We start from the raw sequence: 15,277 nt of genomic DNA on the forward strand, positions 1-15,277 counted from the left end.
TCTCTTTAATTCTGTGGACAATCTGGACTACATAGGTAGCTTTCGGCCCACAATAGGACACAGTGAAACCCTGTTTCAAAAGAACAAAAACCGAAACAAAATAAATCCCAACCACAACAAAGCCACAAACCCAAAACAAAACAATAAAGAAACCAAAAGATATTTTGATAGTTTGGCCTTTAAATCAAAGTTGAATTGTTTAAAAAAAGATATGACTCTCAAATCCAAGCTCCTATTTCAAGGACTTTATTGAGAAGAGTTTTGTAAATTAGATTTTACAATTAACATCTTACAAATTAGAAATGTTATCAGCCTCAGCGTAAGTTGTAAACTCTTCAGAAAACACTAGACCATCCTTCATTATTTCTTTGGGTTTTTCTGCTCCATGCTGAGCTCCTGAGATGCATTTTTCTTTCCAGCTTCATTTTCATCTTCCTGCAAAATAAATTTTAGCAAACGTTAAATCCTAAATTTCAGAGTTTTTAGTTTGACAACACATTTATAACAGTCTCTTACCAGCAAAACAACATACTATTGCGACTCCAGAAATGTTAAGGAAGCGATTCTATATCTGTAATTATAACATTTATACTATTTAATTACTACATGGTACTTTCTTCTAAAGGTTGATTAAAAGCAACCAACTTTTCAAGGCTTCAGAATTACTTTCTGAACACCTGATACTGAACAGTGCTCTCTGTATTAGGGGAACCAGATAGCCTTTACTTTGCTCTTTGATAAAAAACAATAAATTTAACTTGTAAGACACTTTATGTGCACCAGCATGGCATTTTGGTCTCATCTAGCATACTTTCTTGACAGGTCTGTCAATTTTTCAATTACTTGTACCACCATACGTTATCTGAAGATCAGTCAGTTCTAAAATAGGAAACATGGGCATGTCATGCTGTAGAACGCTTACAATCTTCTAGTTTCGATTCTAAACGGTGGCCTCATAATTCACATCAGTTTCCCAAGGCACATGGTGGATAATGAAGTGACATCATGTCTGCTACCAGAGGAATGAAATGTACCTTGTGCTTAATATTAAATGCTGACCTTCAAAGCATAAATAATAAGCATCTGAAAAAATATTTCATCTTATACTCAGTAAGCTATCTTATTACACATATTCAACAATATCCAAGTACCAAGCAGTCTTGCTTTTCTGTTATTTCTGATTTATCAATATGATTTTTCATTTTCTATTAACTGAAATAGGCACATCCTAAAACATTACTGAGTTAATTAAAGCATAGGCAGAAATTCTCAAGTATCTTTATATAAAGTTAGTACTAGTTATCTCCAAAAATATCATTCGGTACCTCTATATTTTATAAAACCAAGGTTAAATAAATAACTGTTGAGTTTTGCTTAGTGTTGATGCAAATCAGGTCTGTGTAACTGCCTTCCATGAGAAAAATAAACAGACAACAACAACAAAACCCTTATGGATCAAGATATTAATTCTCAGTTCTTCCTGCTACCATGCCTTTGTTCTGCTAATCACATATTCGAATGTTCAGAAACCAGGAGCCCAATTAAATACTTGACATTGTGAGTGGCCTTGATCATGGTGCTTTATCACAGCAATAGAAATGTAACTAAGACAGCACATTTTGTTAGGTAGCACCAAATTTGTCAAGATGCTTTTCAAATGAGGCCTTCTTTATATATTCCTACTGTCTAAATGGGTACAGTCATCATACAATTGGAGTCTACTCAATGTTTTCTAAATTCTATGAAATATTGAATACACCCTTTAAAAAAGCACAGTGTCATCCTTATTCAGCAGTCATGCTTCCAGCAACCCTCATTTATAGTAACAACACTGACAAAGAAGGAAAGTCAAAATGTGGGAAGCAGTAGCGTGCCTAAACAGCCATATATTTTAGATTGACTTATTTTACTTTTAGGTGTATGAGTGTTTGTCTGCAATTACATATGTGTACCACATCCATTTCTATGCCTGTGGAATACAGAAGAAGGTGTGAATTTTCCTGAAACTGGAACTATAGAAGGTTCTCAACTACTATGTAGGTGCTAACAGAACTGGGTTCCTCTGTAAAAGCAACAAGTGCACTCAACCAGAGTCATGTCTCCAGCCCCAATAGAGCCATTTAAAGTTCATATCCTTTGAGTCGTGGCAAACAAGCAAAGCCTTTATCATCTGCACAGTCTACTAAGTGTGCAGACTAATATGACTTTGTTAATAAACTATCTAATTTTATCTAGCAATCGTAATACTACTTTAACTAAAATACAAATGTAAAGGGGCTGTAGAAACCGTCAGTGGTTAGCACTAGCAGTTCTTCCATGGACTAGGATCCATTCTCCACCATCCTCACGGAGGCTCACAAACACCTGTAACTCCAGTTTTAGGGGATCCAGCTATTGCTGTCATTTGGTCTTTGTGGGCAATAGTCACACACGGGTGTGAACACACACACACACACACACACACACACACACACACACACACACAGACTTATGTATCAATGTGGTAATAAGCCTGGGATGCCTAAGGTCTAGGAAGTGTCTATATATTTTGCTTTTTGTATTTAATAAGCCGAAACTATAGAATGCTGAGTAAAATATGTTTGCAATTTCCATTAAGTTACAAATGGTTTAGTGTATGTAACATGTAACAGAAATTACATGGACGTTCATGCATCAATATGACAGCAGTCTCTCTGGCTGACTTCCTAATCAGGAAGCATGCTTATATAGTCATGTCTCTTGTAGCTCTACCTCCTCTTAGGCAAATACTGCCTTGGCCTTTATTTTCATTCTGAAGATTTGTTCTTAAAAAATTGCCTTTTTTACATCTTAAATCACTTATACAACCATCAAAGCCTATCTATTATCTTATATGACTGCAGCTGTGACTTAGACACAGCAAAAGATCACAGAGAAGAGTAAAAGAATATCTAATCTGATTGCTGGGCTATAATACTGAAATTGCTATACCATGATAGTATAAAAGTAAATGTAATAGATTTTACCTTAAAAAAATCATTCCAGCTTCATCCCATAAAGCTCTTATGGACTGTCCTTTGGAAGTGTGTATGAAACACTGCAGGCCAATTTTATCAGAACTTTACATACAGTTCAGGGTTAACCAACTCCTTCAGAAGACAGTTTGAGCATCATTAACAAATGAGTGCACAGCAAGTAAAGCTGCAAGGAAACCAGGCTTTGGCACACAATTTCTTTCCTACCAGATAGCAAGTGCAAGTCGGGCAATGCCTCGGACGCAAGGGTTTTCACTTTGCTGAGCTAAGACATCTGTTTGTTTCCCACTGAAAGAAGACCCCTGCTACATGGGTCGTTTTCTTAGTGACAGCCCTGACAAGTTTGACATTTGTTTCATGAAGGATCCCTGAAGCAACCGTCAAGAAAACAGAACCTTTGGGGTACTGAAATGCATGCATGCGTGCTCTTAATGCTTAAGCTTGTTATTCAAACTTCAGAGAACATATTGATTCCAAGTGACCTCGTACTTCTTTTAATCAGATGTGGTATGCAGTCATGTGACAGTAACACCCATAACACCTAGTGACTAAGTGTGGGTCAGGAGCCTCCTTATCTTATTTTTTTTACACTGACAGTATGACAAAGAGGAGAGTTGTCATTTCTAGGCTCACAAGGGACATGCAATAATGGTCTAATACTCTAGGTGGCAGAAAATGAAGAGTTATTGGGAAAGAGAAATAAGAATAAACACTTGTCTTGTCAAATGGAATTCCTTACTACTGCATAGAAGTTGTAAGATTTCCTTTAAATGAAAAGTAGGTTGTGCCACTAATTTGGGACAAAGATTCCTTCTATTTCCCCTTACTGTCTAATGCTTTTTTCTTTTGATAATAGCTCAAATACTTGATAAACCTATCTGCTTTCTTTTCCTTTAAGCAGAAACAAACTCCATGCAATGGCAAATTATTTTAAAATTTGAACATTTCACTGCCCAAGTAGTTTGTGGACTTGATACAATGTGCAAATAAAGACATCGGGCTATGATAAAGAACTGACAAATGGGACCTCATAAAACTACAAAGCTTCTGTAAGGTAAAGGACACTGTCAGTAGGACAAAAAGGCAACCAACAGATTGGGAAAAGATTTTTACTAATCCTACATCCCATAGAGGGCTAATATCTAATATATACAAAGAACTCAAGAAGTTAGACTCTAGAGAATCAAATAATCCTATTAAATATGGGGTACAGAGGTAAACAGGTAATTCTCAATTGAGGAATTGCGAATGCCTGAGAAGCACCTAAAGAAATGTTCAACATCCTTAGTCATCAGGGAAGTCACAACAACCCTGAGATTCCACCTCACACTAGTGAGAATGGCTAAGATCAAAAACTCAGGTGACAGCAGATGCTGGTGTGGATGTGGAAAAAATAGGAACACTCCTCTAATGTTGGTGGGATTGTAAGCTAGTACTTCCACTCTGGGAAACAGTCTGGCAGTTCCTCAGAAAATTGGACACAAGTGCTATCTGAGGACCTAGCTGTATCACTCCTGGGCATACACCCAAAAGATGCTCCAACATATAACAAGGGCATATGCTATACTGTGTTCATAGCAGCCTTATTTACAATAGGCAGAAGCTGGAAAGAATCCAGATGTCCTTCAGCAGAGGAATGGATACAGAAAATATGGTACATTTACACAATGGAGTACTACTTAGCTATTAAAAACAATGACTTCATGAAATTCTTAGGCAAATGAATGGAACTAGAAAATATCATCCTGAGTGAGGTAACTCAAACACAAAAGAACACAATGGCATGCACTCCCTGATAAGTGGAAATTAGTCAAAAAACTTGGAATACCTAAGGAAAAATTCACAAATCATATGAAGTCCAAGAAGGAGGAAGACCAAAATGTGGATGCTTCATTCCTTCTTAGAAGGGAGAACAAAATACTCATGGGGGGAAATATAGGCACAAAGAGTAGAGCAGGGACTGAAGAAAAGGCTGTCCACAGACTGTCCACCTGGGGATCCATCCCATATGCTGCCACCAAATCCAGTCACTACTGCTGATGCCAAGAAGTGCTTGCGGACAAGAGCCAGATATGGGTGTCTCCTGAGAGGCTTTGCCAGAGTCCTACTGATACAGATGAGGATGCTTGCAGCTAACCATTGGACTGAACAAGGGGACCCCAATGGAGGAGTTAGAGAAAAGACTGAAGGAGCTGAAGGGGTTTACAACACCATAAGAAGAAAAACAATATCAACCAATCAAACCCCACCAGAGCTCCCACAGACTAAGCCAACAACCAATGAGTACACAGAGAGGGACCCATGACTCCAGCCACATATGTGGCAGAAGATGGCATTATCCAGCATCAATGGGAGGAAAAGCCCTTGCTCCTGTGAAGGCTTATTTACTCAATGTAGGGTAACGCCTGGGTGTTGAGGTTGAAGTGGGTGGATGGGAATGGGAACATCCTCATAGAAGCAGGGGAAGGGAGAATAGGTATGGGAGAGTGGGGGATAACATTTGAAATGTAAATATGTAAAATATCCAGGAAAAATTATTTAAAAAAGACATTAGGCATAGCTTATAAACTGACATGTTTTAAAGGACTTCTTTTAAAGTTAAGATCATAAAAAGGCACACAGATTCCTTTTGTTCTTTACAAAGGTAAGTTTGAAGCAAAAAAACCCAGTAAATACCACATCAGCCACATGTTCAAGATCAACATTACCTGTAATACTCCACGAATGGATGCAGTGAGAAGGGTACGTGGCCTCTAGGCTGTAATCTTTCCTTGAGCTAATCATGGTATTCTATAAAAGAACTCAAAGGTAGTCTGCAAAAATGCCAAGGTCAGGGATGACAAAAGTTGGAACTGTCACAAATTGGTGAAGGCTCAGGTAGCTTGATCGGTAAATGTAGCCTGGAACAGTGTACCATAAAAAACTATTGGGAAAACTGAAGACTCTGGTAATACACACAGGTATATCAATACAATCATCTGGTAACCCTTTCTAGTTCTGGTAATTATATAATGGTTGACTGTACTGGAAACAGTACAGTCAAGTGGAGAGAGGGAGCTAGGAATTATCTATCGTGTTATCTGAAGCTGAAACTGTTTCAAAATAGAACCACATAAATATTAAATAGATGGCCACTTGCTCCAAATTATAATATTTAATTGGTTTTTAAAATAAAAATAAAATACATAAAACATATGGGAAAAATTTTATAATGGAAAATATAAAACTAAACAAAACAAACAATGAAGATACCAATAACTCTGTAGTTAAAGAAACATTTCCTTCCTATGGCTTTATATAAAATTCCTTCACTAAGGGCCTCCATGGCTAAGTGATAATATTGTTTTATTTTATTGTCTGTGGGATTCTGAATTTTCTTACATTTCCAGGGTGAGCACAGGTTATTAACTAGAAAACATGTCTTTTATTGAGCCCTTTTATAGTTTGACTGTACAAACTATTTGTATAAATAAGTGAGAAAAAATGAGGATCTATGTTTACAAAGAGTGAAATAAGTTGCTTTTACTTTCTTGACCGTGCTATCCTCAGAGATGGTGCTTGATGCTCCTGTGGTTACACGAAGTGGGGTTCAGATAGCCAGTAACTGGAAATATTTCTATTTTCTTTAAATTTTTAAACATAATAGTTTTTGACTAATAAGAGAAGGAATAGTTGTTGAAATAGGATTTAAATTTGTAATCACAAATATGTAGATGTTTTAATAATATTATTTAAAGCAGTAAGTGGAGTATTTAAGTCACTATTGTAAAAGTTTGCAGTCAGGTGGAAGGAGGAGAATTAGCCTCCCAGAAATGAGACTTCTTTCTGGTTGCTCAATGTAGAGTGGTAAGGCTTGAAATTTGCCCACAAGCAAAAACATATTCAGCAAGTTATATTCACGTATATTTACATATGTAATGTGTGTGTGTCTCTGTGTGTGTGTGTGTAACAAGAATAATTAAAAGAAAACAAGGCTATTGAGAGTAGGGGGACATGGGAGGAGAGCTCAGAGGGGCTGGAGGGTAGAAAGGGAGAAAGTACTGCAATGCTATTTAATTAAAAACATATTTTTAAAAGTTGTGCAGTCATAGAAGAAGTGCAGAAAAGTAATACACCCAAACTGCTTCAAACTGTACCCAAACACCACTTTCCTTTATTAGTTTCAATTATTATTATTATTATGATTATTATTATTATGTTTGATATGGGGCACACATAAGTTTTAACTCTCAACAGTATTTAAGAGTAGGCTTTACTACAGACAACATGCTAATGCTGCACAATGAGGAAAAATTTATCCTAATAACTGGAAAAATACTGATGATAATGAAAACGTTTCAGGCAAAATGAGCACACTGCATACTTCAGACTAAAATTAATTGGAGTTTTTAATGCTTCACAATTCCACTGTAATTCTTTGAATGGTGCATTTACTTCATAGTCATAAACACTTGGGTCATTAAGTAAAGTGTAAAACGTGTGTAATGTGCTACATTTAACAACCTCTGGCCCCTTTTCTGTACTTCTATATTCAGTTTTCCAATGCACTGAATAAGCAATTGAGGATTCTAATTACATTTCCTGACTTTGCATATTTGAGATTCTTATTTCACTCCATACAAAAGGCAATTAATCTACCATTTTACAACTGAATTTCAACTTTAGTGGGCCATCCTAGACACTGAAGTGAACTTACAAGAAATGCTTAATTAAATTTACTGTAAAAAGTATATGGGTTTTTCTTATGACAGAGTTGCATACTTAATTAAAAATCCTAGGAATATAGAATAAAACTAAAGTAACACTGGATTTTTAGTAAAAATCAGCTCAACTATCCCTATCATTAAGTGAATGGAGGCTCGTGATACCACTCAGCAGACAGACGAGGCAGAGCGCTTGTGTAGTAAGCAGGATCCCATGGGTTCCACCCCTAAGCATCTCAGAAACAGATGGCAGCATTTTACTTCTGCTTTTCATTTATTCAAAGAAAAGACAGTAAAAGCAATCTCTTTTCTCACTCAACCTCACAAAAGTATATCCTTTATTTTAGTAACAAGTCAACTAGAAGAGAGAAGTAGGGCATAGTGAGGACAAAAGAAAGTGGTGTAAGTGAGGATGATCACGTTACAGCAGACTCTTTACAAATGTAAGCCCAAATGCTACGTTTACATCCGCCCAAAGATATAAAACCACAACTTCAACAGTATGGATTTATAGCACTTTAATTTTTGAGAAATTCATATGAGTGTTATTTTCACCTGTTCCTCTCAGCCCTCCAAATATTCCCATGTTCTCCCCAACTCCAACTCAAATCCTTGCTGTCTTCTACAAAGTTACTATAATTATTAGTCACATGCCCTACAGAGAGAGAAAGAGAGGAGAGAGAAGATGTAGACAGACAGACAGAAACACAGAGAGACGATTAGTCCATTTAGTAGCATTGCTCAGGTGTATGTATGCTTAGAGCTAATCCACTTCTGTATTTTAAATTCCTTTTATATTGTTATCTATGGAAGCCAGACAACTGTGAATATTTTGTGATAATTCTGATGTTACAGAGCAACCTAGAAAGTCATTAAATACTCAACAGGTTTTTTTTCAATTTTAAAATTTCTAATTAATCTCAATTCCAGAATTCTTTCAGTATACAGTGCCTTTATTAAAGTTTTAATTTACTCACTGCAAAAACTACATCAGACTAAAAGAGTTTTAAGATAACTGAATTACAACTCTGATGTGTATGGGGAACCTCTTTTACTTCTTGCATTTCTCCTTGGTTATAAGTCATTAAATCTAAAATGTTTCTAAGGTTGCCCATGACAAGAGTGTAACATCAATTTACTAGACTTAAACTGTCTAGGGACTTAAAACAAAACAACTCTTTGGGGTGTCTTCCAAATATAAAGGATTTGAAACTCCTTTTTAAAAAAGAACAATGATAACTTCATAGGGAAAACACCTCATAAGCCCCATGCCAACTGATGTATCATGTTAGCATCATCAGAAATCCATGATGACATCTTCCAATGTCACATCCTGAGAGTGATGGTAACACAGGCCAGAGACTTCTGATTAATGCACAACTTGCCTAATCACGAGAACATGCTAGAAAAAATGCAAATGGAAGCTAGGAGGTGGTGGAGCATATCTTTAATCCCAGCACTTGGGAAACAGAAGAAGCAAGTGGGTATCTGTGAGTTCAAGGCCAGTCTGGTATTCAGGGTAAGTTCCAGAGCTATACAGAGAAATCCTGTCTTGAAAAACAAAAAACAAAGGAACAAAAAAAGCTGCATTGGAAAGGAACTGTAAAAAAATAACCAAGTGCCAATCATTACCAACAGAACAAAATTAACAACACCCAACTGATGACACAAAGTGAGCCTTGACTTGTCCAGAGCACACACAAGGGGCAGCACTGGCAACATCTAGTAAATGCCAACATTTACTTCAGAGAACCGCCTAAGGTTTCTTTCTGCTTTATGACTGGTACCTCCTCTGTAAGATGTTAATAGGAAAAGGCGCTGGCAAGGAGCATAACAACTTTCTATACCCCTTGTACAACTCTTTTCTAATCTAAAGTCACCTTGACACAAACACTAAAGGCAAATGAACAGCAAACACTTGGAAGTAAAGATACTTTGTTCTTAAGTACAAAGTAATTACAGTCCAAATAAGACTCAGGCGCATTCCCTCTTGACACCCATGCCCACATGGGTGCATCCTACTTTTTCCTTGACCCCCCTTCTCTTTATAATAACCTCTGTACTTAAAATGTCTTCACAAAACTCTTAACTCTGCCTCAAAGACAATGCAGAAGTATTGGTTAGAGCTTAGGTGTCTCCACATTATTGATAGCTCATTATAGACTCTATACTATAAATTGGTATTTACTACCTGCCAGAAAAGTTAAAGTTATCGAGAAATATTTCACCAATGAAACTCATATCATGTACTTTTTAGTTCTTATAGTTTAAGAACCATTACAACATGATTTAAATGTACTGTGAGAAATATAACTGTAAATACTGTAATGATTTGTAAATACAATCAGTTTTTATTTTCAACTATATTTTCTTTGGCTGGCAGAGATTCTCATTAATAATGGCATTTTACTTTTGTATCTTGACTCGGTCGGGTATTTCAGTGGAAACGAGACACTGTCATTTAAACACAGTAAGAAGCTCTGCATTATTTGAAAATGTCGGGAACCTACTTCTAAAGAACCATCTTCTGTTTTGTTCCTGTTGACCCATAGATAAGCTTCTGTTGATTAAACATGGTTCTTATATTGGAAGAATCTGGAACATATTTTGATCCCATGTCATCATGTAGGAAAGGTCTGCTTTTTAATGATTAGTATTGTACTAAGTTGGGCTATGGCATCAGACACTTTCCTCTCTCCAAAGTTAGGTTTCTTGCATCTTCAAGAGTCATTTCTCAATTTAACATCAACCGCTCTTTTATTAAGACTTAATCCCCATCAAGGGTTAAACCTTTAGAAATAAACTTATTAGAATCCAAATGATAAAAACCATTTAAATGATCTGCCTAAACGCTCTCAAATAGACTTATTTCGACTTGAGTGCTATTTCCCCCAGAGTGAGCCCATTAATCTTCATTGTTTTATTAGAAATTAAAAGCTCATTAGATTTCTAAGTAACATATCTCCTATAGCATACTTTTTATAGAATAAAAAGAGGATATTTTGTTTGCTTCAAAAAATGTAAGTACTGGGGCTGGAGAGATGGCTCAGCGGTTAAGAGCACTGACTGCTCTTCCCAGAGATCCTGAGTTCAAATCCCAGCAACCACATGGTGGCTCACAACCATCTGTAATGAGATCTGATGCCCTCTTCTGGTGTGTCTGAAGACAGCTACAGTGTACTCATATAAATAATAAATAAATAAATCTTTAAAAAAATGTAAGTACTATGTAAAAATCATACGTAAAGAAAAATCTTCTATAGTGGCACTTTATTATCAGGAACCAACATATACTGTATGCATTATTTTCTGAATTTACAGATGATCTTTGCTATTGAGTAAAAATTAAATTTAAAACCATTTGCTTTCAGTTATTACTGTAATGAATTCATCTACTGGTATGTATTTAAATGATTCCCAAATGTAGGACAGTTGGCAAGATTCAAATCACTTATAAAGCTTACATGGCAATGCATCATTTAACCAAGTCTCTTTAAGCAGCTAATGATTCTATTGATATAATGTACTTCTCAATGTTTTACAATCTAGAATATAAGACTATGACAATATTATTCCATGTGATGAAAATTTCAAATATTCCATTTAAAAAGAAAGACATGTAAGCTAAGCATCCAGCTATCCTTGATCAAATCCAGTAACTACACGATAGTACTGCATTGCACTTTAAGAAAAAGGCCACTCCTATAGAGCCCCTACCACCACTGTTCAAACAGTGGATTATTCAAAGTACTAAGTTACGAAAATTATGCTCTGTAAAATACCAGAAAAATATAGGACCATGTAACTTTCAGGAGAAAATCCTAGGGGAAGTATTCTGTTGTAATTTAATGGATTTTCTCTACATCCAGGCATGTAAATACTTGGTCCCCAGTTGGTTATTTGGGACATGTGGCCTTGGGCTCTCAGCTGGTTCTCTAGTCACCATGCCTGCCTGTTATGCTTCCCAGACATGATGATGAGGAACTTGTACCTCTGGAACCATATTTCCCAAATAAGCCCTTACTAAGTTGCCTTGGTCATGGGTTTTGCCATAACCACAGACACCTAAGACAGAAGTTGGTCCCAGGTAGTGGGTTACTTCTGTGACAGCCCTGATCATCATGGTTTGTGGAGCAATATGGAAGATTTCAGAGGTTCTGACTTGTGTGAGGAAAGTGGTTACACTACATACCGTAAATAGAGGTTAGTGATTCATTCTAGTAGGAGTTTGGATGAAGACAGTGGTGCTGAGAGCTATGGAAACTGCAGAGGCCCATCTCAAGTGGGTTTAGAGATTACAATCTTAGCCACTACCTTGGGGACCATTCTGGTGATATTTTGGTCAAAAGGTAGCTGCTCTCAGATCTTGTTCTAAAATCTTGCTTGAGGCTAAGTTTAAAGGCAGTGGACTAATTTCTTTGGCAGAAAGATTTCAAGACAGATTGATATTGATTCTGTCACATGGTTATAAATTATCACTCTTATGCAGGTCTATACTGAAAAAGAGCAAGAGCAACTGGGGCAAAAAGAAGTAAAAAACACAGTCTGAAGAGAAAAGGAGTGCCACAGCCAAGGTTTACCCTGAAAGAGATAAGGACCTTAAGGTTTATAGCTAAACCCTTGACAACTACGCTTTCTGAATATTTCTTATGAAAACTCTGATAAACATCTTAATCATCTTTGTAGTTTTTCCAACAATAGTGGTCTTCCTTCTTAGCAGCAGTATATTCTAATACAGTGATATGACACACAGGACTGGGCCTTATGTGTACTATGCTATCTCCTCCCATGAATAGTTTAAGACATACTCAGTGGTACACTAAGAATAACAATAACAAATGAAACACTGTGACAACATACTAAAATGGAAGCTAGGTGAATGTGGCCTTTTTATTTCTCTTAAGACTGTTCCTGATTCCCCTCATTTCCTCATGGTGACGTGAAACAGTTCAATGTCTGTGTGACGAGTAAATGGAAGTAATAACACAGACTATCTTTCAAGCAGTTTGTATTGTATGAGGCTATAATTGAAAAGCTACGTAACACTTGAACACAAGCTCCCATGCCACCGGGACCATAGATCTGCTAACTATAAGGGATGCTAATGAATGGGCGATCTACATAGCATGGATACAGTGGACAAAGAAATCATTCACATTCTAGGAAGGAAAGAGTAGGCTAGTAAATCTGCATTTATTATTCAGAACAGTATGAAGCAGAAAACTGAGGGATTATTTATTTCTGGAACTTTCCATTTTATATTTTTAGACACTGGGTGACTGAAAGCAAAAAAAGTAATATTGAGAACAAAGGGAGGTCTACAGTTTTTGGCAACAGTTAGGATTTGCTGTGGCACAGCTCTTAAATCTCGAGAGAACATACAATAGGAGAAGCTGAGGATACCCTGGAAAATGGTGCAAGGACCAGCTCTGAGTAAAATGACATTCTGTTATTATCTGGGGAACACTGCTCCTAGGCCTAAAATAAGCTCATATAAGGATGAGTAGGGCTATGGAGTTCTCAACAGCAACAAACAAAAGGTTATTTTCTAAGGATGGAAGCACAGGTATTACTTTAAGAAGGCTCATAAGTCTACAGAAGTAGGTCCATGCAGGATTTTGGGAAAGGTAAAAGTTCACACTTAAGAGTCTTAAAAAAAAAAAAAGATGCAATATACAACCAAACTAATGTACACTTTTGATGCAATGCTATAAGTAAGAAATAGATAAGATTGTGAAATATATTTATGTATTTATATATCATACACATGTATTTATATGTAAATATGTATTCATGTAGGAAGTTGTGAAATATTTATATATTTATGTATTTATGTATGAGAGACAGGTAATATATACAGAGAATTGTTTGACTTCTCTGCTCTATTTGCCTTTCAAAATAGAAAAATATGTATTTGAATGTCTGTACATTTTAAACTTTCACTATTGCTTGACTATTGCTTGACCTGTCTTGTTAGCATAAAGTATTTTTTAAAAATTCAAGCAGAAATACAACTAAGCAAGTGCAATCATTTTAATCTCTGGTCCAATTTGTCTCCTCTCAGTTTAGGCAGCCTGATCACTGGTAGGATTCGGATATAAGTCTACTTCATAAATAGTTTTTGATATATGTCTCATACACACAACATCACAATAAATATTTAATAAGAGGCTGATTTCGCCAAGGCTGTATAGATTGCTGACAATATGCTTGTTTTCAACATAAAAGCTGGAATCATTACAGCTAAATTCAAGGTGGCAATAAATGGAGCGCTGTTACTTAATCTTATTTTGAAGACAAATAAGGAATAAGATGTTATAATTATTAGCAAAATCCACCCATATTTGTATATATAGAACAGTCAAGACTCGTTTGTATTTCTGATTACAAAAATAATGTAATTTAGTAAAGACCTTAAATTAGTAATATAAGGAAAATCAATAGTGGATAAAATTACATTCAAAATCTTTTATACTTTATATTAGCATTTTGTTAAGTATTTTGCTGAATTTTATGACCTGATTAGAGAGGGAATAGCACCTTCCTCTGTGCATTATGAAGAAAAGCAAACTGTTATCTAACAAAAGCACTAGACACATGACAAATCCAAAGCCAGAGAAGATAAACTACAACAGACATTCCACAGATGTCTCTTCAAGATAACACTTTCCTAATGGGAGTTTACTGACTTAAAAAACTAGATGGTATCTCATGTAATGACCATATGGTCCATTCCGTTAACTCCAGAAAAAAGCAAGCCAGTCCCACAAGATACAGTTGATTTCCCCAGGGCCCTGTAGCTAATTAATAGCAGAGCTTGAATCAGAGTTCATGGATCCTGAATTACAGTCTGGAACTGTATGCCCGGTTACATTAACACGGAAATGATACCATTTCAAAGCTTAGGATGACAAATAGCACATACAAAAGAGTTTGTGCATGCCTGTGTCTACAGCTCAAATGCTATTATACTGAGTGTCTGCAGGCATGGGCTCTGGAGTCAGATAACCCTATGTGAATCCTGCTTTAGTACCTAAGTGTTGATATGACCTCAGAAAGAGCAAGGGGAATCCCAGATTCAATTTCTTTAGCTGTAATATAAGACCAAAAACAAAGAGGAAAAACTGAACATCAAAGAATGACTTTGGGGTTAATCTAACTATTAAAAAAAAGTACATGTGCATTCTATTGTTGAAAAAAAACCAGAAAATGTTTGGAAGATAGCAAATACTCACAATCATGTAGTCTATCATCACACGGTTAAAAAATTCCAAAATTTTTAATGGAAATAAGAACTCAGATGCACAAGGTAGAAGATAAGTGATCTCTATTCTGTAACCAGAGTGAAAATGATTTCTACTTCCTATTTTAAACAATCTTATTTCTTTTATACAAATAATTCAGAATTATGGAACTTATGTAATTGCTTCATATTTGTTTACTAAGCAACGAAATGCATTTACCACTCAGCAGGCCTGCTTAAATGATAGGGAAAAAGAGTAGTGCACAACAACATATTTTTCAATTCCAATGGGGAAAACTGTCAGACCATATAAATAA

The 15,277-nt window shown here is 36.1% G+C and overlaps 1 protein-coding gene across 1 annotated transcript in view; it reads right to left on the reverse strand.

Annotated features, from left to right (window-relative positions):
• Positions 1-223: 223 nt before the first annotated feature.
• Phf14 (PHD finger protein 14) overlaps positions 224-15,277 on the reverse strand; it is a 150,635-nt gene continuing 135,581 nt past the window's right edge. Inside the window, exon 18 of the mRNA XM_032906939.1 lies at positions 224-435. Coding sequence (XP_032762830.1) covers positions 361-435 — 75 coding nt within the window. The 3' untranslated portion in view covers positions 224-360. The remainder of the gene's footprint in view (positions 436-15,277) is intronic.

Source organism: Rattus rattus, chromosome 6, assembly GCF_011064425.1.
Source record: "Rattus rattus isolate New Zealand chromosome 6, Rrattus_CSIRO_v1, whole genome shotgun sequence".
In the NCBI taxonomy this organism is placed as follows: Eukaryota; Metazoa; Chordata; class Mammalia; order Rodentia; family Muridae; genus Rattus; species Rattus rattus.